Source organism: Pteropus vampyrus, unplaced genomic scaffold, assembly GCF_000151845.1.
Source record: "Pteropus vampyrus isolate Shadow unplaced genomic scaffold, Pvam_2.0 Scaffold358, whole genome shotgun sequence".
Lineage (NCBI taxonomy): Eukaryota > Metazoa > Chordata > Mammalia > Chiroptera > Pteropodidae > Pteropus > Pteropus vampyrus.
This window is the reverse complement of record NW_011889139.1, coordinates 812,461-840,444: the sequence shown is the minus strand read 5'-3', so window position 1 is coordinate 840,444 and position 27,984 is coordinate 812,461. Positions and strand designations below refer to the sequence as shown.

Here is a 27,984-nt window from a genome sequence, read left to right as displayed (position 1 = left end):
GACATAAAATTCTTTCCTAATTCTTTAGGGTTAGAATCTGCTGTAACTGAATCCTAAGTGTGATGGAACAATGCACTAATGTACAAAAGTCCACAAAACAAGCAGCCTTTATTGCAGTATTACAAAACACTTTCCATTTTGGCAATATTTTACAACGCACTTAGCTTCAAGGATTGGGAAGGAGAGATTTGGAAACTAAAGGAGGAAATTTCAACGGACATTTCTAAAAGAAAAAAATGTACCAACCCTCCCACCCAAATAAAATTCCAAATGTCACTTAATTTCACTACCCAAGAAGAGGCCACGAGGAAAGCAGCAGGCAAAACTCTGGCAATTTCACTATGGATCATGTCAGAGACAAAGGAACATTCAAAACAGTCATCAGTACGGTCGGTTGCGCTGATCATTTCTGTAGTCGTTTCTAGGAATGAAAAATAAAGAGCCAGACTAAATTCTAATTTTGTACCAAAGAGGAGCATTAAACACTTCAGGATACTAGTGACTGGTATCAGTTCAATTTCTGTAAGGATGACACACCATGCCTGATTTCTCTCCTAGAAGGTGCTTAATGAATGTCTAATTTATCAGCTCTGGGACCCATGAAGTTCCTAGAAGCTTTGCTATCATTCTGTCAAAAATTTTCCACCTAGCATAAGAACTCCAAACCACTGTGGCATTTCAGGGGGTCAGAGAATGTGCTAATTCCAGCACTCTGAACAGAAGAGTAGCATAATGGAATAAGCAAACAAACAGTTTTGTTAAGAATTCTGATCTGCCACTTACTGTGTGACCTTGGAAAGTTACTCAATGTTTCTAACTCTGTAGTTAGAAAATAGTAAGGTACATTTACTTCATGGGGTTGACAAAAGGACTAGAACTAAAAAATATAAAAGACACTTTCACAGGATTTGCCACATGACAAGAAGTGTCAATAGATGATAAATTACTAACAGCTAGCAATTACACAGTGCTTACTATGGGCCAGCAACTGTAATAATCTCAATAAAATTCCACGAAGGCAGTGTTATTAGCCCCATTGTACAGATGAGAGTACTGATGCTCCAAAGGGTTAAGTAACTTGCCTAAGGTCACACAACTAGCAAGCTGTGGGGCCGAAATTTGAACTCAAGACAGTCCGTCTCCAAATTCTGTGCTTTTAACCACATGCTATACTAATTCTCACTATTCTGTACTACCTCTGGCACACGAATGCTTAGTATAATAATTGAATTTATTTAATATCACTGGTTATTCAGTTATTTTTCTACCTCTACATCCATGTGCACAACACACTCCCATTAGTATCATCAGTGATTTTCATCTGGAAAAAGTATTATCAAAATCTCCAGAAAAACTGCAGAGGAACACCAGGTGATGTGAAAAAGCATACCCCTATGAAAGGTATATTCTCCCCCATCACTTAGTGATTGAGAACCCTTGATTTACAGTTTCAAGTTACCTCTTAGTCTCAATTATCTTTAGCTATGAGGAAGAACAGAAACATACACACTCATACAAATATAAAAATTTATGAATAATCCAAAACAAAATTTTAGAAATTGCTAAGCAGGGAACGAACTGGATCTTCTCCGTTCTAAATGACAGAATTGCCAATGGGAAATTCAAGTTCCAAAAAACTAGACAATAATAAAATGTGACATAAAGGGCTCAGACCCTAAAATCTAGGAGCAGTGAGGTAAAAACTACATTTTAATACTCACCTTCCTCCCATTTTGCCTCCATAGCCACCTCGGTCTCCTCCATAGCCACCTCCGCTCCTGTCTCCTCCATAGCCTCCACCACTCCTGTCTCCTCCGTAGCCTCCACTTCGGTCTCCACCATAGCCACCACCACCACCACGGTCTCCTCCATAGCCCCCCCCACTTCGGTCTCCTCCATAGCCTCCTCGGTCTCCTCCATAGCCTCCTCGGTCTCCACCATAGCCTCCTCGGTCCCCACCATAGCCTCCTCGGTCTCCACCATAGCCTCCTCGGTCTCCTCCATAGCCTCCTCGGTCTCCTCCATAGCCGCCACCTCGGTCTCCTCCATAACCACCACCTCGGTCTCCTCCATAGCCGCCTCCTCGATCCCCACCATAGCCACCTCCTCTGTCCCCACCATAACCACCTCCACTTCTGTCTCCACCATAGCCACCCCCACTTCTATCTCCTCCGTAGCCACCACCCCCACTTCTGTCTCCACCATAGCCGCCCCCGCTTCTGTCTCCACCGTAGCCGCCTCGGTCTCCACCTCTGCCCCCACGACCTCTGTAGCCCCTCTCTCCACCGTAGCCTCTTCCCCGGAAATCTGCAAGGTAGAAATGCAAACCAATGAGGCCAGCAGAAAAATGTAAAGCTTCCTTAATGCTAGTCAGAAGATAAATACCATGTAGATGCTATTAAAAGGCTGACCCAAAAGGCTGACCTACCTCCTCCTGAGGGACGAGAGTCTTCTGGTCTGGGCTCATTGCACTGATTGCAGGAATTCCTTCGAGCAAAGTTCATATTTCCACATGACCTAAGAAAGAAAAAGAAAATGCTCAATAGTTTCCAATGGATTCAGAACCTCCCTTGCACCTTTAAACTTCAATCCCAACTCCTACTCCCACCAAAGTAACTAGAATACTTACGGATTAGGGCAAACCCAGTCCCCACTTTTGGGGTCTCCACCTCTTCCCTGAAAGCCTCCACGACCTCTATATCCTCCACGGCCTAGGGCATAAGGGAGGAGGGGAAAAATCAGCCTCAGACACTAACAAAGCAGTGTAAAAGCACCAAAGAACTAAGAGCAAGTGCCCACCAATAACTGGGCAGCCCCCCAAATTAACCCATTATGGTAGGCCTCTGTGATTTTGATTTGTAATAAGGGGCTTTACTTATTAAGTGTAAGAAATGTGGGAAAAGAACCCCAGACACACATTACAGTGCAAAATAATGCACTAAAAAACTTTTCTATAATACCCTTAATCTGAGAATCTCAGTGATGAAGGTTATATGAATTTAAGAATTAGACCCAATAGAAATGAACAAGCTGGCAGTAATTGTATCAGAGAACTTACAAACAGATTAAGTATCTAATTAGGTCATTTAGATAATTCCTCCCTGATTTACAGGTGAATAACAAATTGCTATACAGCTTTCCTAAGAGATTTCTAGAACCATCTCTCACTACTCTTGGGTTAATATGACACCTTATTTACCTAATCTCCTACTTGGTAGCTACACTCACTTTAACATAGAAGGAGAAAGACCTTGAGAGAAAAAGAGGTAGTAGCAAGTTCACATAATAGAGACAGAACATGGACTCAAATTCAAACCCTTTGTACAATATCCAGGCCAGTGAGCAACAAGTATCTTACCTCGCCGCCCACCTCCACTTCCACCTCCTCTCATAAATTCAGGTCTTCTGGTGGCAAAGGACACTTTAATGATGTTGCCATGGAATTCCTTCCCTAAGAAACAAGAAAATGGTTTTTAAGAAATGCTACTCCACAACTGCATTTCTCAACAAAAACGTTAAACTACCTTGGATATTTTTAATTTCAGAGGAATAAATGACATGTTCTCACAGAAATTCAAACACACTAGTGTTCTCAAAGAGTTATTAGGGCTAAAAAGTGACATCAACTACTGGACAGAGCAGATCTATCACTGGACAAGTCATTTCTTAATAAGTAAAAAAATCCTACATCTAACATTTTTACATAAAAAAAGCCAAGTGCAGAATGTGTGTAGTTTGCTACTATTTGTTTTATAAAGGAAATAAGTGTACGTGCACGCATGCTAACATGGGTGTACATGTTTACCTATATATGCTTGTATATACACCATCTATTGTGCTTAACTCTCAGTAAGGAAAACAAGATCAATGGGTGTCAAAGGTAAAAAGGAAGCTCATTTTTTATTATATACTCCAGGTACTGTTTGAAATTTTTTTACCACACGCAAGTAGTATCTTTAAAAATAATGTGTGCATATGTGCTTACATATATGCACACATACACATAATCTGCTCCCCTGGGACCTTAGAGAAATTCTTCTTTTTACTTAATACTAAATAAGAGAACTGATATATAATAAAAAGGTTTCCAAGGAGTCATAAAATGGTTATAAATACAGGAGTCTTGACGTCCTGATCAAAGCCCTAATTATTGTGGCTGGTAACTTTCCATAATGTCAAGTGGTATGACATATACTTTACATAGAAAGCAATTCATGGATAAGTACTTTAAAAGCTGTACAAAGACCTGGTAAGATCTGACTATGGAGTTAAAAGTTTAAAAGGCCATATGCCCTATGGGCAAATGGCACAAAAATTTTTAAACATACCATAAGCAAAAAAAAAAATTGCCTTATGATTCACTGAAACTATATTAAAAAAAAAAAGGAGAAAACTGAGGAAGAATGGACCTAGCCTTCAAGAACAAAATGATGGCGCCTCATGGATTAGTGCAAAACAATAAAGAACATGAAGGTTAGGACACATAAGGTATCACAATCTCATCTCTGAAGAAGAAATGCAATTATGTTTTAGAAGACATAAATGAATTTATGATAACATGGAGAAATGACTATGTTAAAATGTTAAGTGAAAAGTACATGATACAAAACTACATTTGGAGTATGATAAACTACATGTTAAAAAGCTGGAAGGAAAGGTAGTAAAAAGTATTATCAGTGGTTATCTCTGAGTAGAGGACTATGGTTGATTTACTTCTGCTTTCTCATAATTTCTTATTTTCAGGGAAAAAAAGTCTTATTATTTCTTCTAAGTATGTATTAACTTTGTATCTGAAAATTAACCTAAATTTAAAAAGAATATAAAGTCAAGCAGGCCAATCCTCTACATCTATTATCAGGGTGGCCTCAAGCACAAGGCATGATATAAGGAAATATTCTAGACTAACAAGGAGAGAGCTCATCTCATTTATAAAGGTATATAAAAACTTTGGCCTGTATTCTTAATATCTACAAGTAAACATGAAAATAATCACTGTCAAAACACGTTTTGACTTCAAAACTAGAAAACATTTAGCCAAACTGAATGTTGAAACTATATGAGAGGGGTATACCATCAAACCAGTCAATGGCTGCCTTAGCTGAAGGAGGGTCATCAAACGACACTGTTGCCTCCCCTTTTGGCTTCCCCGTGTCCTTGTCTGTGTACAAATTTATCATTGGTTTTCCAGTCTTCTTGTTTGTCTGAGGAACAGACAAAATGGTGTTAGCATTTTAAGAAAAAGTAATCAGGAACCATATGATTTATTTTTTAAAGGAATTCACACATCCATATTACAAAATACTGTGCACCTAATATACAACATACAAATAAAGTTATCTATAGGTTCTGAAAAAGAAAATTCTAAGACGCATTCAGTGAAAACCAAGCTATAAAAAATGATACATGTATACTGTTTTATCTATGTTTAATTTCTTTAAACTTCATGTAAATATATACCCTGCAAAACAAACAAAAAAGGCCAGGAAGAATGTTCACTAAGCAAATCAATAGATTATCACTAAGGAATACACACTAAATTTGGCTGCAATGGGAGTAGAAGACAAAGAAGAATTTTTGCTTAATCAGCATTGTAAATACTTTACATATTTCATGCATAATTAATTCCTTAAGAAAATTTAAATCCCCAAAGAGGAGGGAAAATGAGTAATTCAGAGACACCAAAAACAGGACAATTGCTAACTGATTTCAGGAAAATGCTACAGTCTATTAACACTACTCTAAATGCTGCTTCCTAGCTGAAGAGATGAAAAATATTTGCATGAAACAGTGCACATAGCACTTAAGTAAACAATAAAGTTATAAAACATTCCATATTGAGCTAATATGTATCACAGACATGAAATACCAAAATAAAAAGTTGTTACTAACAACTTGAGTTTATATATATTGGTAATCTATAAAATGTCACAATCTTATTTGATTCTCACAATTTTAGAAGCTGGGCACAGACTACTTTTAGAGCCCAAAGACTGAAAGCTAAAGCTACAGAAGGCTGTGTAAAGGTAAACACAAGCAAGAAATAAAATCTTCATGTATTTAGCAAATTTAACAAAGGCCTACAGACATGGATAAGCATATGCACTAGGGAATTTTAAGAGACAAGCCCTACTGTGTAGGCTTATTATATAATCCATGTATCTTAACCAGAATATGTTGATAATTATGAGATTTTCAACATAAGCCATACTTTTCACTCACCTTGATAATTCCTATCTGTTTAAAGAACTCCCCAACTTGATCTGTAGACACACCCTCCCCAAGTCCTTGCACAAAGATTGTGTTGTTATCTGAATTATCAGATTCTGAATCTAAGAGGAAAAAAAATATGGTTAATTTACATATTCTTTAGTTTTACTACATCCTGCTTAGTAATCAAGAACAATAATTTACTTTCCAATATACAACTGTTTCTATGACCAAAAGGAAAAAGGACCAATAAAAGAAAAATCTTATATAAACATGCAAAGTGGTCACAATAGTTATTTGGTCAATTCTTACAAATAAACTTAAGGTAAAGTGGATCAAGTCCACACTATATGAAATACACAAAGCCAATTAAGGGATATCTTACAAATCTCACTCTTTAAATTCAGATACAGGACTAAAGCTCATGAAGAGAAGAAAGTTAGTTTATAAATTAGCACTCCTTTCTTTGGAGAGCTTTAATTCTTTACAGCTAAGCTATACTTTAAAGGCTCTCAAGTAGAAATGTCCCCAAATTTGACACTTTGGACTTCCAAGCAAGCCAAGCAGAACTGTTGGTTTCCCATTCATTGCAACAAGCTTTGTATATACCAGAGGGTAGGGGCACCTTGACACACACCTTACCTTACACGCACACTTTTGGATTAGTACAACAAAGTAAGAAAGATGTACAAAAATTCAGTCCATCAAGGGATAATTCAGAAATTGCCATCCATATAGAATACTTTGGCATCTTAATAAAAACAAAAGTTCTGATTTCAATATATATTAAAATTTTTTGGCTCAAATAGATTTTTAATCTCTAACTCATAACTTTCAAAAGGCTCCATTTAGCCTTGAATTTCATTTAAAAATAAAAAACCACATGAAATTAGTGACCTCTGCCCAGAGTCACACAATTCTCTTATGTATGAATTCTTACATAAGATTTCTTAGGCCCCCTAAGGAGACTACCAATCTAATGTAATATTTTCTTAAACACAGCTTCTCTACTTCTAATTCCCCAATGATACCAATTGTCTCAAATGTGACTTGCAGTAATTAAATACTACTAATTAGCAGTACAAAATCAAGTATTTCTTCACAAAAGAAAAAAGCAGAGCATGGGGAAGCACAAACATAGCAATTTTTCCCAGCGAACTTTCCAATCGATCTCCCTGAATTTTTCTTTCTGATATGTCTTTAGAAGTAAAGCTCCCCGGGTCTGGCAGCACTATCAAATTAAATCTTCCTTCTGTACTAACTCCTCCAAACACACACACTTTTCCCTTGAGAAAAATGGAAAACTAACATTCTCTTAAAAGGCAAAGTTACAAACTGCCATAAACCTTACCAGCATCTGGTCTGGGTCCATAATCCCTATGACCTAAGGGGAAAGAAAAAAAAAGAAAAAAAAAGCTATTTAAGGCAACTCATTAGAAATCATTTTTTAAAATAGTAATAACCAAGGCATGAAAAAATCAATACTTCCAAAATCCTTGAAAGTCAACCATCATAGATTTACAAAGTAAATATATAAATTAAGTTTTATTAAAAGTTTAAGAAATCAAGATGAAAGTCAATATTTCCTTAAACTTGTCCCAAACGGTACCTGCCACTTTGACATTATGCTAATATCACTTTTGTTAAGCTCTGGTTGTGAAGGCTGATTGGAAAACCCTAGCGATTTTTAAAACACCATGTCAGCTACCTTTATAAAAAAAGTATTGTCAAAACCCAGTGACAGTCTCATTCATTGGTCACCAGACTCTTACATGCAAATTCACTGTGTAGAAATCCATTGGACTATCTGAAATCAACTGTGACTTTTTAATGTTTTCTTTGATATATATACATGTGTATATATATATATATAATTTCTTTTTAAAGCACACAACACACACCAGCCTCAACACAGTAAGAAAGGGCTTAGACTGCATCTGCGGGATATTGGTGGCTTTTAGATTTATATAGCATTTCCACTGAAACATTTTGGGATACTCAGCACTTACCACCAAAATTTTTGAAGCCACCGCGGTCACCACCACTGCAGAGGAAAAATTGAAGAAATGATTTCTTCCTTAAGTCTCTAATGTGCTGAGCCCTGGGCTCAATCTACACTTAACTGTCACAAGTAGAGCACCTAGGAAAACAGTAGCACCTCTAACTTTCCAGTAAATTCCATTTCATAGACTTCAAAATGTTGTTTTTACCTAAGTGTTTTCCCCAGGATCTAATTCCACAAGGGTGTCTTTTCAAATGTATTACAGAACATATCTACTATACTCTTTATTTAAAATCTTCCCAACCCCAAGCCAAAGGGATCCTATTCAAATCATAACTTAAAGCTGTGGCACAGAATGAAGAATGCTAAACTAGAGAAAACACTCTTTCTAGGGGAGTATTTTTCAAACTATGAAAAAAGGAAAAAGAATGGAAGAACAATATAAAGCAAGGTTAAGATTTTGATAGCAAAACAGAAGTAAAAACTTAGATACTATGTTCTATTGTGATACCAAAGAGTGGGTTTAATGAGATGATGAAAAAAAAGTGAGGCACAAATATACATGAAAGTAAGCCTGAATGTCTTAAAATCTCAAATCATTCTGAAAACTGATAAAAGGAGCACTAAAAAAAAAAAAAACCATGACTTAAAAATTGCCCTCTTACTTCATACCCACAAAAATTTACTAGATCTCTTCACATCAGAGCTGAGGTTCATGTTGCCAAATGTTCTATACACCAATCAGTAGTCCATATCAGAGACAGAATACACATACTCCAAAATGTTGCCATTTCACACAAGAAAATTACTTTATTTGACAAACTTCCACATCAGCTGACTCAAGAGTTCTTGCGTACGCAGCTTTTATATAAGAAATCTAAGATCTCTCTTATCAAGAAACTCTTTAAACCCCCATATATTAAAAGCTTGTTTCTCTGGAATGAAGTAATCCTTTAAGATTCATATGCTGACATGGAAATAAAAACACCCAGTTTTCAGATGATATCTCATCTACTACTACTAATCTTCTATAAACCAAGAAAATAATCCAATATACTAATGTCTCTTCATTGCTTAAAAGCCTCTCCTTTAGTGATAACCATGCCCTCTAGATGGTTTTTCTGAGCCATCCTGAGAAAAACCACTCTGGTTAAATGAGAAAGTAGTCTTTCTTTATAATAAGTCTATTCTACTACCTTCATGTAAAAAAAAAAAAAGCTCCCCTTGCAACCAGTTTAGATATAGACACATGCATCCTAATTTGCTTTTTAGTCTATTTAATTTTCAGGAAACTTAAAAAGGAGAATAAGGCTTTTTCAAGGTTATGTAGACAATATGAAGCTCAGGTTCTTCATCTACATGTAGTTCCCTATTGATTCTCTAGGATGTCTTTCACCACAGTACCCAAGCCCTACCTACACTTCTGAATGACCTGTATATCACTGCTTAAGTCTTTAAAAAGAAGGGGAAGCCCTTCTCAAAGTTCTTAAGATTAAACTGCTAAAAATCTTATTAGGAAGCATGATATCTCAAGTTTCTTTCAAGATGATCATTAGAATTGCAAAAAATGATGAGAAAAGAACTAATGAAATTATTTAGTCCACATTCCTACATCAGGAGGTTAAAGTCCCCAAAATAAAGTAGATTTTTAAATAGGAAATTTTCACAAGTGTTGGCAGAGATACCCCTTAATTATTTTGCTGTCATCTTAACCAAGCATCAAACTGTATATGTGGCCACGAGGAAGGAAAAATATTCCATTTCGCACATCGGCCTACTTCCTACAATTTCTATTCCAGCCAGCAATATAACTTTGAACAATTTTTTAAAAAGGATATACCCACTGCAAAATAAAAGAGATATGAAACAATGACATTTGAATAGGTTTATAATTTCCTATTCCTCTATATAATGACATTTTAACTTAAGTCATCTTTATTGAGCATTTCCTTTGAAAATACAGGAGTTGAAGATTTGAACACAATAGGCATAAATATGGAAACAACATAGTACATTCACAAAAAGTACTAGTCTTCAAACTAAGAGACTCAAGGTATAGTCTTAACTATCACTAGTCAATCTTAAAAATTTGAACCAGTCATTAATCCTCCCTAGGCATGAGATTCCTCTCCTCTACAAAATAAGGTTCTACTCAAAGGGCCATCCATGGAATGGCAGCATAAGCAGAGCCTGGGATCATCTCAGGAAAAAAAAGACCTTGGGCCTCATCCCAGACCTACTAAATCAGAATCTGCATTTTAATAAGATCCTTAAGAAATTCCTATGTACATTAAAGTTTGAGAAGCACTAGTCTAAATGATCTATAATTCTATGCAAAGCTTTCATCTAAATTCAAATGTTTCGATTATTTTTTCTTTCCTTATTAAGAAATTCCCTATTAATTATAGTATAATCCTTTATTAGGAAATTTATTATATTAAATATAGTAAATAAACTTCAAGTAGTACTCACTATTAAATAGTTAACAGAAAATGGACCTACAATTAAGAATATTTCTTTCAAAACTGCTTATCAAGTTAGAAGTTCCTTTTCCATATACTAAGTTAAGGCCTCACTAGCAAATTAAGACATGAATGTAGGTGAACATCTGAGTCAAGACGTTGCCACAACAAATTTTTCTCCCACAAAAGGAAGCAAATTTGTATACATAAATAATTCCTAAAGAACATTTTAAGGTGAAGTAGTAGAAGTATTTACTAGAGTAGAGACATAATATAAGCATACTCAAAATTTAAAGCTGAGTGCCCTCTGCATAAGAAAACCAACTGAATTTTTGACTCAGCTACAAAAATGGATGTCCCAAGTTCAAAAGCACAATGAGCAGCCTACAGTAAGGTAGACTCTGAGGGATCTTGCACTGTTACAACATAACATATTAAAGAGAAAAAGACAGTTAAATGTCAGGCGCTTATCAAGAAACTTCTTTGACAGAATCTCTATTCCCAATCTTTAATTTTAAAATCTAAATACATCTATTCAAGTACTAAAACTGCCAAGAAGCAAAAGGACAATGCAGGAATCTTCATTATCAAAAAATCCAGTATCTTAAGAGAAAAAGGGACCTGGCTAAAAATTGAAATAGTTTAAAAGAAAAAAAAAAAGAAAAACAAAACCTGTGCTGTGCTCAAGTTTTCATTCTAGTAAATCCAGAATACCATTTTAGGGGTATGAAGAAGACCATCATTAATTGCAAAGATAAATGACTCAATGGATTTAAATACCATTCTCAACAGTAGCTGCATTTATGTTTCACTTTCTCCCATGTCTTGTATGTGTGGTAAAAAGGCTTTCTGGATTCAGAATTTACCAACATTTCAGGAGGCCAGGAATCTATCATTCTAGAGCTGTACCATCCAAAATAGTATTCACTAGCCATATGTGGCTGCTGACCATTTGAAATATGGATAGTAAATTGAGATGTACTCTAAATGTAAAACATGAAATGGATTTCCAAAGTTTTAGTAGTGTGAAATAAAGAACGTACACAAGATAATTTTATACTGATTTCACAATATTTTGGATAAATTAAATACATTATAAAAATTAATTTCATCTGTTTGTTTTTTCTATTGGGCAGCACTGTTCTAGACTATTACAGAACACATGTACATTTTTAAGAGAGCTAATCAAAAACTCTTGTAAAGACAACATTCAAATTTCAAAATAACTTTTAGGCTTGAGATACTAAAACCTGAAACAGCTACTGAACTTGATTGACATACCAAATGAAAAAGTTATGAATGAAGTTCTGGCAATTTTCCAATGCATTCATCACAATGCTAAATTTAAGAACAGAATTTATGGACTTAAGCTTCTAGTCCACTAAGAGGTCAGCAATCAATTTTAGATGACACTTAGAAATTCAATCTTTTTTGCTGCAACTGCTTTTTCAAAGAAAAATATTGTTTGCTATAGTCCCTACAACCTTCATTTCTCTTCCATATTTGGAAAGCTGACAGCTTCCTTTTTCTTCCTCTAGCCAAGCACCCATACAACCTCACCTAAGAATGTCCCACCCACACATCCCACCCGCACCCACAAACTATGCCCCGTTCTCTTCAAATATAAATCCAATTAATGCCAAATATTCTTCATACAGCCCCAAAAGGATCAAATTTTCAACCTTGCTATTTTTTAAGAAAGATGAATAAAAACACAAATGCAAGTATTGATGAAGACTAACAAAAAAGGTCTGGGTATTTTTGGTATTTAAATGTAAAACCGCAAGTGAAAAAATTCCTAAAACTGGGCATTTTTATTCAAATTCAAAATACTTTACGCCATAAATAAGCTAAAAGCACATCTTGAGCAAGATATTGTGACACATGAAAATGATATGAACTGCGAATTTCGGTTATCCATAAATGAAGTTTTATTGGAACACAACCATGTTTATTCATTTATATACTGTCTATAGATGCTTTGATGCTACAAGGCCAGAGTTGAGGAGCTGCAACAGAAACGGCATAGCCTGCAAAGCCTAAATTACTATGTGGCCTTTCACATAAAAAGTTTGCCAACCCAATATAGAGAGTAATCACCATAATCCATATGGAGTTCTAAAAAAAGCCTTTTATGAACATCCCATTTATTGGCTTGCGGGGAAGCCAGGTAGATAGCAACTGGACAAAACCCCTCCTCCAATTCTACCCTGACTTGAATCAGATCAGCATCATTTTGACTTAATACATAGTGGGTCCTACATACAATTTTGTCTGAAGAGGTTCTAAGGCTAAATAAAAAGATATGAAAATCAAAAACTTAGTTCGTGAATCAGTGTATGGGACAAAAATTATACTGAAATACGTTGCCAGTTATAAAAGTGTTTAAAAATGGGACTTCCAGGTTGGTTAACCTATGGACCTTCCCTCTTTTATCAGGAAGATCATTTGAGGTCTTTTCAACACTCTGATTCTAAGATGAGTCATCTCTCAGAAATGAAAATATATTTTTAAAGACTTCCCTTCTACCATTCAGATATTGTCATAGTTTAACAGATGATGTTTAGGATATAATTATAACGTTCTTATGAAGAAAATTAAACATATGATGTACTAGAAAATGTACAGCATTCCAAGGCAGCCAATTATCCAAAACATAGTAACTGGAAATTTAAATACACCTGTTGGTTATCTTGTTTGGGATTCTGTTTGAGGTAGGACGGAGGCTATGAGATAGAGTAAGTGCCATGTCACTTTACATTCTTCATTTATATCCACATTTTGACAGATTGTTTTTTGATAATGAAGAGGCACATGATATATTTGTTTTACGTTAATAATCTGACTTTGACTATCAATCAAAAGGCTCTTAATGGTCAAGTCTTATAAAAGGTTACTAAGTATGTTTAGACTTTAGTTTTGCCATTCTATCAAAAAGCAATGTACACTAAACATAAAGAAATACAAGTCAGTGAGATAAAATTCCTAGCTCACTTGAAGAAATAAGTGCTGTGTGTAACTGGTTGCATTCCTCAGGGTCACCTCGAGACAGACACTCAGTCCCTAAGGAGCAAGAGTGAACTGGTAGTGATATATTATTAACAGTTGTCAGTTAACAGGCCACTGACAATTTCAATTCCCAAGGAACGCAAATTATCTTTAAAGCTTGTGTATTTTACACACAAAATTTAAAATCTGCAGATTTCTTCTGAGGACAATAAATGTCAACTACTTTTTCATTCTTCTTTTTAGAGCCAAAGTGCTCAATTTAGAGATATATTTAACAGTAATTTTAAAACCAACTTTCGTAACATATGTCATAGTAAATACCAAAACCTGGTAATACTAGCAATGGAGAAAAGAAATGCTGAATTAAAAAAAGTCATTCCTTTTCCACAGCTTAGTCTAGACAAAATACACAATGGTAAGTGATTCTGCACTAATTATATTATTTACTTAAAGAGGGACAAAGTAGTTTGGTTACATAAAATCATACTCTCTTTGCCAACCCTACTTTTATACTCTGTTCTTGCCTAATATTTTCTCTTCCCAAGGGGATTCAAGATTAAGGAAAAGCCTCTCTGCCCGCTAATCTACAATTAACTTACCTTTTATTTTTACATACAAAACATTTGGATTTCCCAAAGTCATCTTTTAAAAGAGTTTAAGAGTCTAGAGCTCTGGCAGGTAACACATAGTTAAGTGGTTTAACCACAACCACAGTAGGGGACTTTTCTCCACTGCTGGTTAATGTATACCATGTAAATTAAGTGCTAACATAAGACTATTCTGAAGTGATTTAGATAACATCTTAAGACTGAAAATAGATTTTGAATTTCTGCCCTCCTCTACAACATAATCTCTTTAAGCTTCTTATCTAAATTAGATGCTGGAATCAAACCAGCTAAGTAACACATACACAAAGAAAAAAAAAAAAAAAAAAGAGAGAATGTAGATATCTATACCTAAAAACTTACCTTGATACTGTCATAGGACCTCTTCCATCCTTGTCATATCCCCCACGCCCTCTACCTCCTCCCTGTGACCCGCCATATCCTCTATTATCTTCTCCATACCTACTCACATCACGACGGTCATCTACAAAAAAAATACATACATAAGTAAATTATTATCATGTCTGACACAGGCTTCTCATAACAGAATCTTAAATGGCTCTTTAGGTCATACATCATGTCCTTTGGAAATGGCACATGGACACAAGAACTCAAAGGCAAGTTATCATAAAACCATCTGGAATTAAATGTATTTAAGAATTCCATCTTTGTTAAATTCCACTGCTAAAGTGAGACAGCAAAACGGTGAGGTGGATTATCAACATTTGATGTGATGATAATGTGGAATAGTTTACATTAGGTTACAGAACCCTAATAAATTAGATGAAAAGCATAACCCCAATCTTAAAAGTTATTACCTTCTTCACCTCAGAAATATTTAAATGCAAATTAAGCATGGGCAAGGAATAACTGGATTTCCAAACTCAAGAGATACTTAAAACATATATTCACTTAAGATATTCAGTGAATGAACTTCCACTTTTACTCATTCATTTATTTGTTCAATTATTCAACAAATATCTATTGAGCACTTACTATGAAACAAGCTCTATCCCAGGCAATGAAGGTACAAAAATGAGTAAGAGAGGACCTTTGCCCTTGAAGCATTTTCATGGCATGGATAGATTTCTAAGTATTAGTGGTATATACAAAGTGCTAGAGGAAAACAAAGTAAAGAATGACTAGCCCTTCTTAGATGAAGTCAGAGAAGGCTAATACAGGATCATAACTTCCTCGAAGCAAGCAGACCACCACTACCAAAAGAACTGGAAGCAGCAACATTTGTCAAGTGATCAGAGTTGACTGAGACGGCAAAGGAAATTTATGTAATCAGCCATGGAAAAGTCACATGACCATTCGGGAGTCTAAGAAGTTCAGAAATAGAAATCTAATAAACTGGTTTTGACGGCCATGAGAGAACACTCAAATTCTTACAAACGGTTGAAATCTTATGTAGGTTTTTTTATACAAAACTCAGTATACAAGTAATTCTTTAAGCAGAATAAAGAAAAATAAGAGGTCATTATATCTTACCTTGTGTGTGGTGGCTGTAATTTTCCCTTTGTGAATGGTAGGGCTGCTGGTTTTGATTATAGGAATCATGCTGCTGATCATAATTTGATGGCTCATCATATGAACCTTGATGTGGATCATAGCCTGACTGTTGGTCATATGAATCTTGTTGACCATAGTCTGACTGGTCATATGAAGGCGCTCTTCCACCTTGGCTAAACAGAAATCAAGAACTTGAGAGATTTTATAAAAGAATTGTGTTCACTGTAACAAGTCAACTGAGGCTGATATAAAATGCCTGACCAGCTAGACCTCAACCATATTTATTATTTTCTGATGGAAATCTTTTAGTCTTTTATCTACAAAATCTTCTCGCCAATAATCTTCAATTTCACTTTCACTGAAGAGATACATTATGAAAAAAACCACGTGCACCTTTGAAAACATCACTGAAGCTAAAAATCACTATGGTTTTTACATCTCCTTGAATTTAAAAAAAATTAAAGATGCCACAAAGTACAGTAATATGTCTGATTCTTTAACGAAGATACCACAAGTACTGAGTCCTTTTAATAGTTACATGTAAAGGCTCTTTGTCCCTAAGTTTAACAATGTTATCTCAGTATTTTGGGAACTATTTTCTTATAATTATCTTTAGATTCTACAGTACATTCTTCTAATTACTTCAATAATAAATTTTAAAAAACAGTAATCATTCAGATTTTTTAGTCTGAGTAAAAGAAATTTGCTTTGTGATCCCAGTTTTTTTATCTGAAAAATTCAAAAAGAAAATTCTAAGTATGATCTGAGGAATATGACTATCAATTACCGGCTCTCAGGATGGAACACTTAATTGAATCTGAGTTCTAATTTTTACTTTTAAAAAAAATCTCATAACTGAATAGTCACATCTTATTGTGTCAGATGATCCAATCAATACGTCCCCCAACTTCCTACCCAAATCACATCACATCAATAGTCAGAACTCTAACATTTCGCTTTAAAATGGCTGGCACATCAAATCTAACATTTCTCTTTAGTCTACATTTATGTCATACTTCCAAAAATATATCCTTATAAAAGGATTCTCCTTAAATTTAAAACTAACCAACAGGGCTTGAAGAGTTCTTCCTTCTAATGTAACATGCTTTCTGGATATTACTCTCTACATTTGTACTCACTTTCTAATTTCAAACCGCTCTAATTTAATCTATAAGACTGACAATTTGACCTCATAAATCTTTCTTCAACACTTTTAATTAAATTTCACTTAGAATAATTTTCTTCACTGCAGAGAAAATACTAGTGACCTCATTGTTTGCCTCATTTTTTAGCTGTATAACCCAACAAGCTATATGATTTTAACTTCTCTTTACCTTTATAAAATGGAGATAATTACTGACACTATTTTACAGTGGTGGTTAAAGATCAATTAAATTAGAAAATGCAAAAGCATTTCACAAAATGTAAAGCACAATAAAAAGTTGCCATTAAAATTATTTTTTTCTATTAATTTTTATTATGATGACATTGGTTAATGAAATCTAGTAAGTTTCAAGTGTACAATTCAACAGTAAGGCAAATATATATTGCACTGTATGCTCACCATCCATAGATTTCTGTCACCACATAGCTATTATTAAAATTAATAACAAGTACAAACTCCTCAAATCTAAAAGTTAAAGAAACTATACAATCTGTAAACTTGCTGGTAAATATTCACATACCTATATTAATAAAATATATTTTAGGGTATGTGAAATATGTGGGTAGGTTTTGGAACTTTTTTTAACATTTTTGTCCCTGAAAAGGTAATACATTAAAATGGTTAAAAATTAAAATAGACATAAAAGTAAGCAATGAGAAGTCTTTTATAAGCAGGTTTTTATTTAATAGGTATAAAGAGAGTTCCATATTTTTTTTTAACATTTAAATCATATTAAAAATTTTACAAATAAGTATCAAATAACAGTACTGACAATTTCTACATTCTTCCTAACACAAAACTATAAAATTCATACTCCATCAAAACTTTTCTGAAAAAAAATGTTTAAAGCTAGGAGTTTGTTGCTGAAATTTGTTTACTACCCAGTGTTATTTCCACTGCCCAACACAGTCTCAGTATTTTTACTGTTTTCTTACCCTCCTGGTGATTCCGTGTTTTGCTGTCCCTGGTTATTATAAGATTGCTGGCCATAGGAGCTCTGCTTTTGATTCTCATAACCACCGTAGGATTGTGAATAACCTAAAGATTGGATGGATATACCTTTTAATAACGGTTCTGATTTTTAAATTTGTAAAGTAGCAAATTTAACAAACCAGTCCAACCTGATTGGCTTTGTCCATAACTGGAATAGCCGCCATAGTTCTGTCCATATGACGAATCAGTAGTTTGCCCATAGCCAGAATAGCTCTGAAATTTAAGTAAATAAAAGTTTCATCACCCACTTGAGATAAAAATAACTATAAAAAACACAATTTATATTTTAACCTACTTGTGGTGCTTGTCCATAACCTTGATTGCCTTGATTTCCGTAGGAATAACTGTAAAAGAAAAATGTACTACTTGAAAGAAATGTGCTAGGATTTAAAAGCTTAAAGAACCCTATCTTTATTTTCAACTTTCAACTCAAATACAAGCTTCTTTCGAGAAAGTGTCAATCCGCCTGTCTCTGAATTTATACTGAAAGGTGATAATCAAAGACAGTTAACATAAATGAAGTCACTCCCAGACCTCTTGCATGCCAAACATCAAAGTTTCGCTTTTACAATCCCCCACAAATAAACAAAACTTCACCAGAGCTAGAAAATCCAAAGAGATTATGCTTTGGGGTTAGAGATAGGGAATGACTACAAAGCAGCAAGTCCCATAGCAAATATCTGAAGCAGAAAAATGATGGCCTTTTAATTTAATCACTTTAATCAATTTAGCTGTGTTTTGATAGATTAATTTCTTCCTACCATTTGCCTTATATCTACCTTTAACTTTGTAGAAAAGGCAGAGGGTGGCACTAAAAGTCCAACTTTGCACCTCAGTAATTAGAGGCATGTATAGCTTCACAGTACTATCAAAGAATGAAATTATTTTGCATTTTGTGTCGTAGCATAGACTGCTATAAAGTGACTAAATTACCTTCCTCAGATTTGAATTCTTTAATTTTACAGCACATAAGCTCTAACAAGTCAAAAACATATTTTCTGAATACTTGCCAAATAAAAATAAAACATCTGCAAAAAAATTTTTGCCATTTTAGAGCTATCAAGTGCTAACAGAATTTAACTTTCTAAAATCTATTTCACTGAATAAACATTTGCTAGTTGCCTACTATGAGGTTAGTACTATCCGGTAAGAATAAAAATGTCAAATCTGTATTTATGAACCTTAAAACTTGATGACAGAAGATATTTGAGATGCTATTCTGAATATCTCACTGAGCTGCAAAACGTTTATAGTATAAATTAAAGGCTATATTTCTGGTAAGCAAGAGAACTCTACTGCATGTAAACATTCATATTAAAACGGACTTCTTTTTATTGTTAGCATGATAAAGAGTCTTTAAAAAATATTCAACATTTCTATTATAGTACTTCTAGAAAATCTGTTCTCCCTTAAAAATATTAGCATATTACATACAATAAAAAAAATGCTTTTTCTAAGACCCTGTTATAGCTGAATTGCTAAATCCTTTTAATAATTTTTTTTTTAACTTTCCCAAAGAAAACTATCTTTAGAATACCTATGAAATTTTATTTTTTAATCTCTAGGGGACATCTGATTATTTACTGATTCACACAGCCTTTAAAAAAAAAAAAAAGGAAGAAATGTTTCACAGAACCTATTTACAAAGGCTAACTCTTTCTCCTTGACAAGCTAATATTTAACTCTCTTAAGACATCTAGATACCAAATCTAAAGAGAGGCCTGACTGAACTCATCTTTTTTTCTCAGTTCTTTTTCATGGCATTATTAAAACATATGTATACTTTACCTTTGCTGCTCACCCCCAGATTGACCGTAACTTCCAGAATCTAAAACACATAAAAAGAATTTTAAATCTGATTTAACATTATGCTTCCTTCAAAGGCTGACTTTAGATCTTACAGATGAAATGTAATAAGAAAATGTCATAAAAAGGAACTATGGAAAGAAAATCTACAAGTTAAAAATACTGTGCAAGAAGAAATCTGTACAAATATTTGCTGTTTACAGTAACTACGTCTTTGAAAACTACACACATGTCCTGACGGTCACAAGAACCAAGTGAACAAATGTGAAACAATCAGTCAAAAATCCATCCTATTAATAAAAACTCAAAAGCTCAAGTTCTACTATCTTTATATACAAAAAGACATCTATTAAACTTAATCAGGGCCAAAAGGGGGATGACGCACTGACAAGATAAATATCCAGGATAACATTTACTTTGCACATCCTCCCCTGCCCAACATGCAAACCATTCCCTTGTAATGGATTGCTTTGGCTGTGGCAACAACAAAAAGATCTGTGAAGATTTGGTAAGAGTAACTGTTAGTTGTTTAACCACACTGATATACTAACTCATCAAAACCTACTTCTAGTTTCCTTTTTGGCAATAAAAACTACCGAGGCAGGCATGAATTGAATAATATGCATCAAAAAACAGGAAAAAAGTTTGAACTATGAGCTTTTCTCAATACTTCAAAAATGTGTTATATCAAAATTTTCTGAATAAGCTCTATCCTTTAGGATTCTACTCAGAGTCAAATGAGTAAGTTTATTACTGATGAATAAGAGTGATATTATAAGAAATACTTCCAACTGCAAAAAAATGACTGAGTCTCACACTACTGACCATTAGGCCCAACCTCACCCAATTTGAAACAAAACCATTTGTTGTTAGACTGTTATGAAAACTCACCAAAAATCAAATCAGTGACTTTTTCATTCAATTTGTATAAAGCTACAATTTGAAAACACTGCCATTGACTTTAAGTGAGTGACATCAAATTAGCCCCTTTTCTGCAGTAGAGAGTATCTCCAATCAGACTAAACAAATTACTTTTTTAAATCCACAATTATAAGCATTTTGAATGCAATCCTGACACCAACTACTTCTATGAATGTGAAGGACATAAGGCTACCTTAGATGAAAAAGAAAAACTGCATCAATGCCATGCCCATGATAAAATGACTCTAGATTTACAGCTAACCACCAAATAAGAAAAATATGAAAAGGATATAGACTCTAACTGGACCACAGAAATTATTTTTATCTATCAAATAGGGAAGGAAATTAGCTTCAACCAAATCAAAAACTGTAAAGGATTATTGAGGGGTTCGGGTAGAACAAATGAGTAAAACTTAAGATGCCCTGAGGACACATGAAACTTTAAATTACATCCGAAGGCATGAATGTAGAGTCCAAGATCTGTGTCTATCCCTCAGACAAAATTATAGACATACACGACACATAGGTCACGTGACTCTGGCTCAAATCCTGTAAATACTGAGTCCTTAACTATAACTGAGTCACTTCAGCCCTCTGAAATTGTCAATCTGACTTCTTTAGCTGGCTAAATAAGCTTATTAACCAGTAAGTCTGACCCTTAGTATAAATACTTGAGAAAGCACAGATGGTTTATTCTCATCAAAAAAAATCATTTAAATATTATTTATGGCATTTCAAACAAATGGTCATTAAGAATACTTGACACTTGAGCCTTGTATCTGGACCCATCAATTATTTAGAAGCGCTTTTATTTCCTTCTGCATGTTTAAGGTTTTGTTTTTGTCTTCTCATTATTTTCCATTGCAGCCAGAAAAGGTATTTTCTGTATTACTCTTGATATTTGTTAGAATTTGCTCTCATGCTTTTCCCCTAGTAAATATTTTATTTGCATCAATGTCTCCTATGTGCTTAAAAATAACTGTGTATTTTCTAAATGATGAATGAATTGTTAAACCTATATGATGCTTGTTAGTTGCATCGTTCACCTCTTACTGTTTGGTCTGCATGATCTATTAATTACAGAGAGAGAGGTATGTTTTTAAAAATTCCGTTTGACTAAAGAGTTATTTGGTTTGGTTTTGGGGGGTTTTGTTTTGCTTTCTATATTTTGGTTATAATGTTAGGCACATAAAAGTGCAGATTTACATCTTCCTGAATTTCCTTTTAACATTACATAAATACTATCATTCAAAATGTCCACTTTATTCTGTTAACAACCTTTTGGTTGTTTTCCTGGCTAACCTTTTTCTATCTCTATAGTTTTAACATTATGTTTTAGGTATGTCATTTCTGAACAGTATATAGCTAGATCATTTTTTCCCAATGCGAGAATCTTTGTCTTTAAACTGGTGTTTTGTATATTTACTAGTTATTTTATTTATTTCTACCTGCCTATATTGGACTTTCTACTTAACAGGATTTTTATCTTGAAACTCTGTTCCTGCCTTCTATTGGATTTTTACCCCTTTTCCCACTGTTTTATAAGCAATACATTAAATTTCTGTTATTTTAATAAGTTACCATTCATAATTTTATTCAAATTAACATGAATTCTTGGCAAAGTTCAAAATGATTAACCTCCACTAGAATATAAGAACGTTAATAACAATGCCAATCACAGCCTTCACCTATTATTTTGCTCCATTTTCCCCATCCTTTTGCTTCCACTTTTTTAAAATCTCTAAATGTAATCATTTTAATCTTGTGTTCCAGTCATTTGCTTTTTGTTTACTGTTTGCCTCCTCTAGTTTTTTCATCCTACTCCTCCCTTCTGAGTTTAACTTATTTCAGCAAAGACATGAAAGTGGCAGTCTTAGTCTTTTTATTTGGGTAAAAATTACGAGGTCAATGGTTACTCTTTCCTGTAAATTCCAAGGATCATTTCACTATTTTCTGGCTTCTTATAACTTTCAGGTGTATCAATCTTATCATTTCTTTTCCTCTGGTAGGTCTGTTATTGGTATTCCAATACACAGTTTCACATCAGTGTATATACGTATAAACTTTTACGTCTGTTTGCAACTACTGTGTTGATGCAAAAAATTTATCAATTTTGGAAAACTATCAATTATTAATTCTTCCATTTTTTTCCTCAAATTCAGATGTATGACAGGACTTTTCAATCTATTTCTCATGTTCTTTAATTTTTTGTTTTTATCTTTAGCCTTCTGAATTGAATTCCGGGTAATTATATCACATCTTCCACTTCATTATTTCTATGTGCAATACAACTTACCCACTTTTTATATTTCTAGAAGTTATATTTGGTTCTTTTCCAAATCTCTGTAGCCTTTTCTCATAATGTCTTGCTCTGAAAGTTGGTTCCCTTTAGGTTTTTAATCATTATAAATATATAACATTCACTTTCAGGGTATTTATTTATAAGAGGTTCTAATCCCACCTGTCACTCATTTTCATGAAATGTTTCGAGTTCTACAATATTTACTGTGAACTCATCTTTCCCAAGCATATGACTCCTTGTTGACCTAGAGTGTGGATTTCTCCCAGAAAAGTTTTTCATTTGTTTCTACCAAGAACCCCAAAGGTATTACCAACTCAGAACCAATTTTTACGTTAATTACTTGGCTTAAGGTTCTCAGATCCCATAACTAGCCTATGTACATCCAACTGTATGAAGCACAGGTCCACATTATGAATTCTGAACATTTTTGTTTCACTTAGGGCCCAGGCTTCCTTGTTATCTCTTAGGCTGGTACAAAAGTTTTTTCTAGTTCATTCCTTCACAGAAGATAGTCTTTCAAACATCCAGGTCTTACGTAAGGGTCTCCACTCCCATTACCTGGCTCTCATGGTCTCAAAGCTCTCCTGTCCTTAGTTTTAGTTACTTGGGCAATAAAATCCCAGATTCTAAATGATGAGACCTATACCCTCCTCCCCAAGGCAACCACCAAGTTAGCTCTGTGCCTACCATTCTGACTTCTACTTTATTTCTGGCAGCTGGGGCTTGCCCTTTTTTTCTAAGTTCTTGCATCTTTAGGTGTTTGTAGATACAGAGGATTTTCAAGTTATCTTGGTCTGACATTATCACTGAAATGAAAAGTATCTAGACTTTGTAACTTTTATATGTATAATTGGTATTATATTTATAATTTTAATTTGAAAGGAGTCAGATAATTCACATTTGTAAATAGTACTTGGAATGTCTGAGAGTCTGACAACATTTACTACTTTATTGATTACATTAAGTGTTTATATGTTATTAGGTTTTATAATTCTGCCCTGTCAGGCATCTGGAGTGGTTGAGTCAATATGATAAATTTCTAAGTGTAGTTTGGAATGTTTAAAGGACTTAACCTAACTTAATGCCATTAGCTGTTGAGGGAACGGACTTTACTGTTAAATTTATTAACTTAAGCATTCACTGAAAAACAAGTCAAAAGCATTACTCCTATTATTATACAAAGTCAAAAGTATTATTTTTTATACACATTACAAAATGTAAATATATAACACTAAAAAGATTCTACTTTTAATTTAGAAACGATGTTATTAAATCATTCTTTTCACAGGTGAAAGCCAATCTTTGATATTTAAAAAAAACCCTCAAATTAAAAGTGACAAACATCTAGTGTCCTAGTAATTTGAATATCAGTACTAACAGGTAAACCAGCTCACATACTAATTTGACACAATGAAAATCCCAAATTTTACAAACAGTAAACCTCTAAAATTTAATTTTCCATAAAAGCTACCTAGTCCTATAAAATTAAGCCATCATTTTATACCAACAATTATGTTAAAAATCAAGACAGGCCAAGGTTTTAATGAGCACTGTTTCCACTGAAAGCCATAAATTTCGCCATGAGAATCCAAGAATTTTTCTTTTTAACCATGGATGGGTTACACATCTGCCTGAGGGTGTACTTCTATGTACTTCTGTGGAGCTTTACCAGACTTCATTCCAAATTATGCACCTAGTAAAATATGTACCAATGTCTACTTCGGGGTAAGGAACTATTTGTTTGAGGATTAAATAAATGGAAAGAAACATTAAAAATGCCCCTCTCCCAAAAGATCAATATTCTGGCTTAAGATCAATGTTAATCTAAGGAATGTTTATCGTTCTTCTGTCCATATCCTATAGTTTGGTCGCTTCTTAGCCTACTGCTTTCTTTTTGGTCACACATTTCCATCCTTCTGCAAGAATGGATTACTGGGGGCTTTTATTTAAATATCAACAGGCTCTCCCTTAAAAAAAAATGTAAAGATTCTGTCAGAAGTCATTTTCATCCCAACCATATGGCTTCAAGGAAATGTTCTCTTTTTCCACCTGAAAAGTGGTATCTAACTCTCATGGTTTCTATCAAGTGGTTGTTGAGTCTTTGCAGCCAGTGATGCACCCAACAACAGAGGACCTTGTGCGGTCAGCTAGTAACTAAATTATGAGAACACACATGTTCCAGACTTTATATTCTGGGTTAGCAGGATCTAAACTGGCTGTGATTTAGAGACCAATGCCTCTTTTCCTCTTCCACACAATGGGGGGGGACTCTATCAATTTAAATGCTTTATTGAAGACTGCCTTTCTTTGATATGTTTTAAGGTAAACGCCGTATGTACCTACAGGAGCCTGTCGATAATAGAAAAAGCTCTTTCAAGCTCTTGCAGGAGAGAAAAAACTGATGGGAGAATGACAAAGGGTGAAGAGGAAGCTGAATTATATGCAAACACCCCCAAATGGAATTCGGGTAGTTACGACAGAGGGAATGAAGATAAGCAGAATTTCGTGGAAGGCAACGTCCTTTTGAAAGGGCTCCCAGGGCGTCAAGGCCTCCACCTGATGAATGGGTGAGTCAGAAGGCCCAGCTCCACTCCGTGGATGGGGAAACTGAGGCACGAGGCGACGAGACGACTGGCCCGAGGCCTCGCTGAAAGATCTGAGGCGGACGGAGAACCAGAAGCACGGATTCTCTCAGGCTGATGCTCTAATCACGGGCTCCCCCCACCCCGCCCTTGTGATGGCGTAGACAACCTCCGCCTCCGACTCACACCTTGCCCCGGGAGCCGCACGTCGCCTCAGGTTCCAAGGACAGGATCAAAACACAGAGGGCCGAAGCGCTCCCGCCGTGATTTGCAGACGGAAAGCGTTGAGAGCGTGCGTCCCTCCAGTCCAACATGGCGGCGGCAGCGTCCGTCCCCCCACCCCCCAGCCTCCCTCAGAGCCGGAGGCTTTCCCTCGGGGCCTTCCAGTGGGCGGGAAGACGACCCATCCCCTCCAGCACCCTTCTCGCCGTTGCCGCTGCTAGCTGAAGGAATCACCTACCCGACATGACTAACGGCTGCGGCGCGGAGCCCACACAGCCCGCCGAGAACAAGGAATACGAGACCCAAGCGGCGCAGCGGCCGAAGATGTACTGAGGTCGGCGCGGCGGGCTGAGCCCGACTGCGGGGCCTCGGCAGCCAATCAGAAGACAGTGGGCGGTACCATGGAGTCACTGCAGGAGGGGTGGTTCTGTACTAGTATCAGCCTCCGAATCCTGAGGACTTCAGAATCCCTCTCTGTTTGCCCCTCCGCGGACGATACCATTATTGAGAGGGAACTGAGAAGAGAAAGTACCAATGTCGTGATCGGGATGGGGGAGGAAGCCGAACCTGCTTGCTCCGTCCTCATCATTTACAGTCCTATTTCTCATTTTATTGGGTCTGAGAGAGTTTGAGGTTAGGAAGCGAAAGAAGATAGAACTTATAAACACAAACTATTTGGTTAGAAACGGCCTATCTTCCCCTAAAATTTCGAATGGTATGCCCTAGTTCACTCTACTTGGACTACCGCTTGAGCCGCCTGGGGGCGTCAGGAATCGACGAGCTCGGCAGCGCGAAGTCGTGATGAGCTCAGGTGCCCGATCGCTTCCCGGTTTGTTGTAACTGCCTTGTCAAGTAAAAAATAGACTACAAGGTGACACTAAAACACGCGCGTGCATTAAAACGAAATCGCACACAGACCGGCTACTAAGATGAGGTGCGATGGGGTGTAGAGCTTCAGTTTTCAGTGCTATCATCATACCTTACATCATCTCATTTAATTCTCACGACAGGTAGATGAAATGTTATCCTCACGTTACAGAGAAGGCAGAATTCACCTGCTTTAGGTCGCACAGCTAGTAAATGCACAACGTGGAATTTGAATCCTAGTAACCAGATACCACTGCCTGTGGGTTTAACCATTACACTGTACTGCCTAGAGGGAGCTAGAGCTCTGGAGTGTGAGACAAAACTGAATGTTCAAAGAGCACACAAGAACATTTTTTCCCCGAGGGCAAGATGACATCCGAGGCAAACCATAAGTGGTGAGCAAGAGTTGACCAAGTGAAGTAGGGGAAAGTGCTTTGGATTAGTTGCAAAATAAGTAATTCAATATGTTCCAAGTTTACCTGAGGGGAGGGGGTGGCGGGTGAATGGTAGTAAATGAAACCAGAAAAGTAGCTGAGACCTTGTAAAGTACCTGAGAGTCTGTTATCGTGAAGACAGTGGGAACCCCTTATCGGAGGATTTTAAAAGAAGATTAGATTTGCATTTTCAGGCCTCAGTACCAAGAACATATAAAGATGAAAAGTACCTAAAAACAAGGAGACCAATTAGGTGGCCAGTGCAATCATTCTGGTAAGAGATCGTAGCAGCATGAACTTAGGTTGTGGCTGTGGAGATGGAGGTAAGTGAAGAGATCCCCGAGATACTTAGGCAGTAGACTGGACCAGACCTGGTGAACAATTTGGGTGGGAGAAGCTAGCAAAGAGAAATCTGGGGTGAATTCTGGGTTTCCCACTTAGGCAAGTGGACAGATGGCATGTCATTCACTGTGATAAATGACAAGAGGAGGAGCAGGCTGGGGTGGAGGTGAAGCAATATGTCCAGAATTAATGCCTTCAGTTCAGAAAAAAAGCATGAGGTCATCTCTCTTCATTATACCAACAATAATTGTGCCTTCAGCTCTGGATTTAGAGGGTCACAGAGCTCTCTAGACAGGTCAAAACAAGCAAGGCTAAAGGAATAAAAATTCTTTCATGACTAAAAACAGTTTAGCTGTTCAGCTTATATGTTGAGGAAGGCAACCCAGTAGAGGAATAAGTATGTGCGATAGATAGCAGGAAGGAATTGGGTTATTGACAGGAGAGACTCTAGATTGTTCTTTTTAATATTTTAGAATCGGGATTTCTTTTAAAAGGACAGGAACACAAAGTATTGCTCATCATTGACTCCTTAAGTTTATACCACCATTCA

The 27,984-nt window shown here is 35.6% G+C and overlaps 1 protein-coding gene and 1 long non-coding RNA gene across 3 annotated transcripts; both read right to left on the bottom strand.

Moving 5' to 3' along the window:
• Window positions 1-89: 89 nt before the first annotated feature.
• Window positions 90-26,182, bottom strand: TAF15 (TATA-box binding protein associated factor 15). Of its 2 annotated transcripts, none has more exons than XM_011379361.2 (16): window positions 26,030-26,182; window positions 19,747-19,786; window positions 18,254-18,302; window positions 18,087-18,171; window positions 17,901-18,003; window positions 15,780-15,973; window positions 14,649-14,769; window positions 8,217-8,251; window positions 7,559-7,591; window positions 6,220-6,329; window positions 5,072-5,201; window positions 3,359-3,451; window positions 2,630-2,711; window positions 2,429-2,517; window positions 1,722-2,307; window positions 90-421 (listed from the first exon to the last, which is right to left on the bottom strand). In XM_011379361.2, the coding sequence occupies exons 1-16, from the start codon at window positions 26,034-26,036 to the stop codon at window positions 382-384; spliced, it is 1,797 nt and encodes a 598-aa protein (XP_011377663.1). In that variant the 5' UTR covers window positions 26,037-26,182; the 3' UTR covers window positions 90-381. The 2 variants fall into 2 exon arrangements, with proteins under 2 accessions (XP_011377663.1, XP_011377664.1); XM_011379362.2 differs by having other exon boundaries at window positions 14,748-14,769.
• On the bottom strand, window positions 21,252-26,020 carry LOC111731264. Its single transcript, XR_002777040.1, has 2 exons — window positions 25,758-26,020; window positions 21,252-25,643 (listed from the first exon to the last, which is right to left on the bottom strand). It is a non-coding gene; the product is annotated as an uncharacterized LOC111731264 (long non-coding RNA).
• Window positions 26,183-27,984: the final 1,802 nt, after the last annotated feature.

Excerpts from the sequence above, each read along its gene's own strand:
- TAF15 (XM_011379361.2), bottom strand. Across the intron at positions 18,303-19,746 it reads TCTGGGGGTGAGCAGCAAAG|TTATTCCTACGGAAATCAAG; the intron begins GTAAAGTATACA and ends TTTCTTTTACAG. Across the intron at positions 3,452-5,071 it reads AGCCATTGACTGGTTTGATG|GGAAGGAATTCCATGGCAAC; the intron begins GTATACCCCTCT and ends CTTGTTTCTTAG.